General features: G+C 33.9%; 1 protein-coding gene across 4 annotated transcripts in view; it reads right to left on the minus strand.

Moving 5' to 3' along the window:
- The window catches only part of LOC113820171 (uncharacterized), a 10,294-nt gene that overhangs the window by 429 nt on the left and 4,865 nt on the right, over positions 1-5,000 (minus strand). The window contains exons 1-2 of one of the 4 annotated variants that reach the window (XM_027372574.2): positions 3,174-3,230; positions 1-124 (exon numbers count right to left, since the gene is read on the minus strand). The exon at positions 1-124 is cut by the window's left edge and continues 429 nt beyond it. In XM_027372574.2, the coding sequence (XP_027228375.2) occupies positions 1-124; positions 3,174-3,188 (139 nt within the window). In that variant the 5' untranslated portion in view covers positions 3,189-3,230. Of the gene's footprint in view, positions 125-391; positions 453-2,103; positions 2,855-3,173; positions 3,231-5,000 lie in introns of those variants that run through there. The other 3 variants (XM_070140383.1, XM_027372520.2, XM_070140381.1) reach the window with 3 other exon arrangements.

Consider the following 5,000-nt stretch of genomic DNA (forward strand, 5'->3'; position numbering starts at 1 on the left):
CTCCTCCTCCTCCTCCAGAGATGCCGCCTCCAACAGGTCCACCTCCAAAGCTTCCACCGCGGGAAGCATAGCTTCCATCAGCCACAGCTCCACACACCACTCCCAGCAGGACAGCCGCCTTTACCTACAAGGAGGAAGAAATCCTTTATATGAATACACATATACAGCATTATATAGTTACAGACTATAAAAGAAATAAAAGAAACAGTAACAACAAAGGTACTGTTGATATTCAGTCTCAGTACTACATGCGGCAATGGAAGAAATGTTAAATCATTGCACTCCAGGCTTAGATTTACATATTTTCTTCTGTCGAAACCAATGCATTCAACTCAATGCTTATAGTTACAAACTACATTGCCACCATCTCTACACACAATAGTTCACGTACCAAAGGACCTGCCATTGTGAATTTGCCCTGTTGCTTAGAGGAGACAGCAGGGAAAGAAGTGTATCTCTGCTTGTTGACTCGGGAATATTTATACCAGGTCGGGCGTGTCACCCGCAAGGCCGCGTGAGGTGCCTAGTGCCCCGCGCTGGCACCACCCTGACTGGAAAAAAGCCATCCTATTATTTCCTTTTTGTATTCAGCGTAGGATGAATCATTTTTGGTGTTAGAGTAGGAAGTCATTATATTCAGTATCAAGATAGGTAGATGGACTGGGATCCACAATAGATTTATCTACTCCTAATTTTGAATATGATTTCCCTCTGAGTGGGAGAGACAGGCAAAGCTGGATAGACTGAGAGAGAGGGATAAAAAGAAAGATTGGGAGAGAGCGGAAGAAAGAGAGAGATAAAAAAGGAAGAGAGAGTATTGAGAATCATTATATGACTTTCATTCAACGAAAGAAAAACATGAACTACTCGGTCATCGAAATTAGAAAAAATATCGCTTGAGTATGAAAGAGAGAGAGAGAGGAGGATAGGGAGAAAAGAGTAGGAAAACAGAGAGGGATGGAGGGAGAAAAAGTGAGAAAAAGAGAAAGGTGGAGATAGAGAAGAAGCGAGGGAAAGAGAAAAAGGAATAATCAATTAATAAACATACATGTACTTATAAATATGTATGTATTGATGTGTGTGTATACAAATACCATGAACAACAATTGTTCTAGTTAAAATACTACTTGGGATTGTAAGGTTCCTTCTTGTTCATTCATTGATAATTTTCACTCTTCGTTCCATATTGCAATGCTCATTAATGTCATTAGGTTATCATAATGATCAGATATGTTAATTCATTTATTTATCGTATTTACCATTAATGTATTTTCCCACTAATTAATGATGAAGTGTACTTTCCTTGATTTTATTATAATCCTCTCTTAGAGGATTATAATAAAATAATATTTATGTACGTATATTTATCTTATATTTATCTTAATAATGCACACACATATATATATTTATGTATGTGTGTGTGTACATATGTATATATATATATATATATATATATATATATATATATATATATATATATATATATATATGTATATATATATACATATATATGTATTTATATACACATGCATATATACATATATTCATATATATACATATACACATATATATTCCTATATATATGTATATACATTACACATGTATGTTATATACATATATACAAACAAACATATATATATATATATATATATATATATATATAAATGTATATATATATATACATATACATATATCTATACATATAAATCTACCTGTCTATAGGGATTATGCTTCTACACATGCAAAGAATCTGTTATCTTTTAAATATTCATTCTTCAACTTCATTCATTCATTTAGCTTCCAAGCCTTGTTGATACTTGACTTCCCGAGGCGAATGGTATCAATTTCTTTCAAGATTCACCTTTTTTTTTTTTTTAATCGGTGAATCTATTTCTCGCTGATAACCTTCAGACGTAATGTTAAAGTTCGCGTTCCTATTCAGGTACGATCTATTTTTTTTTTTTTTTTATGTAGTCGAGAAAGGAGGAAGGAGAGAATAAAGGCAAGATATAAGGATTTTCTTTTTTAATTGGAAGGTTTGGATGTAATTGAATCCAATTCTTTATACATTAAATTATAATCTATTGACCTTAGTACATTAGCTGATGATGATAGAGTTAGTTATTGTTTATGACATCATCCGGCTCTCATCCATTATAGATTTAGGTTCTGAATGCTTATAGAATAAACCATTCTTATCAAATAGTATTATTTGGGTGAGGGACCTTTAAACAGACTCAGTAATGATAGGATATATAGAGCACAATGCATAAAACATAGATGATTTTTATTGTTATTCGTTATTTCTGTTCCTATTTCTATATAATGGTTATCGGCCGTATCCTCCACTAACGCGTCCGGAAGACACGCCTCCAATGGGGCCTCCGAAGGAACCTCCCACACCGGAGCCTCCGAAAGAGCCTCCTCCTGAGCTGATTCCTCCGAAAGAGCTTCCACCTCCGAAGGAGCCTCCTACTGCGCTGCCACCTCCGATGAAACCTCCAGCGCTTCCACCTCCGACAGCACCTCCGGAGTAGCCGCCGCCAGCAGGGAGGACACCGTGTCCAACGAGGTGTCCTGCGTCAACTCCGCCGACTCCGCCGATGCCGCCAAGGCCTCCGCCTCCTCCGATGAAGCTGCCTCCCCCAACACCAGATCCTCCTCCGATGAAGCTGCCTCCCCCAACACCACCTCCTCCTCCTCCAATGAAGTTTCCTCCTCCAACGAAACCTCCTACTCCTCCTCCGGAGATGCCGCCTCCAACAGGTCCACCTCCAAAGCTTCCACCGCGGGAAGCATAGCTTCCATCAGCCACAGCTCCACACACCACTCCCAGCAGGACAGCCGTCTTTACCTACAAGAATGCGTGCTTATATAAGGAAATGTATGTAAGTACGTAAACACGGCATACATAGTTAAGGAATGTAATAATGATAATAATATAATAAGCACTGAAACAAGTCAGGGTCAATGAGATCATTCAATCTCATTACTACATGTAGTAAACCAAAGAGAGACTAATTGAACTCTTGGCTTAAAGACATGAAATGTTGCTGAGTCGTTTTGCAAGTTTTCCGTCTCCGGAAAACGTTGCATTGAATTCAGTAAAACACCATTTATAGTTGCATTATGTAGAGCCCAGAGTATGATGATCTACACAGTAGTTTACGTACCAGAGGACCTGCCATTTTGAATTTCCTCTGTTGCTCAGTGGAGACAGAAGGAAAAGAAGTGTAGCGCTGTCTGCTGACTCGGGAATATTTATACCTGGTCTGGCACTCCTTCTGCAAGGCCGCGTGAGGTGCCAAGTGCCCCGTGCCGGTACCTTCCTGCCTGGAAAAGGCCATTTTACTTTTTCCATTTTATTTTTTTACTCAACGTTGGGCGTTTCCTTTAGACAACAGAAAGGAAAATTATTGTATTCAGTATCGAGAGAGATAGACAGGGAGGTGGATGTGTATTTATAGTATAGCAGATTTGTCTATAAATCGTACATGATCTCCCTTTGAGCGAGAGAGAGGCATATGAATATGACTAAAAGAAAGAAAAATATATTGAGAGAAAAAGATTAACATGAAGAAAAAAGGGAAAGTTGTAAACTAAGTGCTCGCAGTCACGGAAATTAGGAAAAAATTACCATTGGATATGATAGAGAGAGAGGGGGGAGGGAGAGGGGGAGAAAAAGGAGTAGAAAGCTGAGGCAGAGATAGAGAAAGAGCGAGAAAGACACGCACACATATATATGTATGTATGTATACAGATATATATGTGTGTGTTGCTTTGCCTGTATGAGTTTTTTTTATAAGTATACATATTCATTTATTTATTCATTTACATATATATATACGTCCATACATACATACATATATACATACATACATACATACATATATATATATATATATATATATATATATATATATATATATATATACATATATATATATATATATATATATATATATATATATATATATATATATATATATATATATATATATATATATATATATTTATGTATATATTTATTTGTTTACACACACACACACACACACACACACACACACACACACACACACACACACACACACACACACACACACACACACACACACACACACATTTATATATATATGTATATGTATATACATAAACATTCACAGACACACACACACACAGGTATGCACACACATACACACATATACATGTACAAAAACATACATGCATATATATATATATATATATATATATATATATATATATATATATATATATATATATATATATATATATATATGTGTGTGTGTGTGTGTGTGTGTGTGTGTGTGTGTGTGTGTGTGTGTGTGTGTGTGTGTGTGTGTGTGTGTGTGTGTGTATGTGTGTACATATATACATACATTTATATAAACATATGAATATACATACATACATACATACATATATATATACATATATATATATATATATATATATATATATATATATATATATACATATATATATATATATATATATATATATATATATATATATATGTATATATATATATATATATATATATATATATATATATATATATATGTATATATGTATATATATATATAAATATATATATATATATATATATATATATATATATATATATATATATATATATATATATATATATATATATATATATATATGTATATATATATGTGTGAGTGTGTGTGTGTGTGTGTACATATATGCATACATATATAAGTACAGATACATACATTCATATATATATTTATATGTGTGTGTGTATGCGTTTATGTGTATGTGTATATTTATATATGAATATATATATACATATATGTATATGCATACACACATATATGTATGATTTCAAGCTATTGCATTTCCCAATATCAAAAATATTTTCACTATTTTTTTAAAGATTTACTGGACCCCCCATCCCCGGAAATTGGAATGAAGGAAAAGAGAGAGAGAGTGAGAGAAATAGTATTGCTTATAAC

Source organism: Penaeus vannamei, chromosome 26, assembly GCF_042767895.1.
Source record: "Penaeus vannamei isolate JL-2024 chromosome 26, ASM4276789v1, whole genome shotgun sequence".
NCBI classification, from domain to species: domain Eukaryota; kingdom Metazoa; phylum Arthropoda; class Malacostraca; order Decapoda; family Penaeidae; genus Penaeus; species Penaeus vannamei.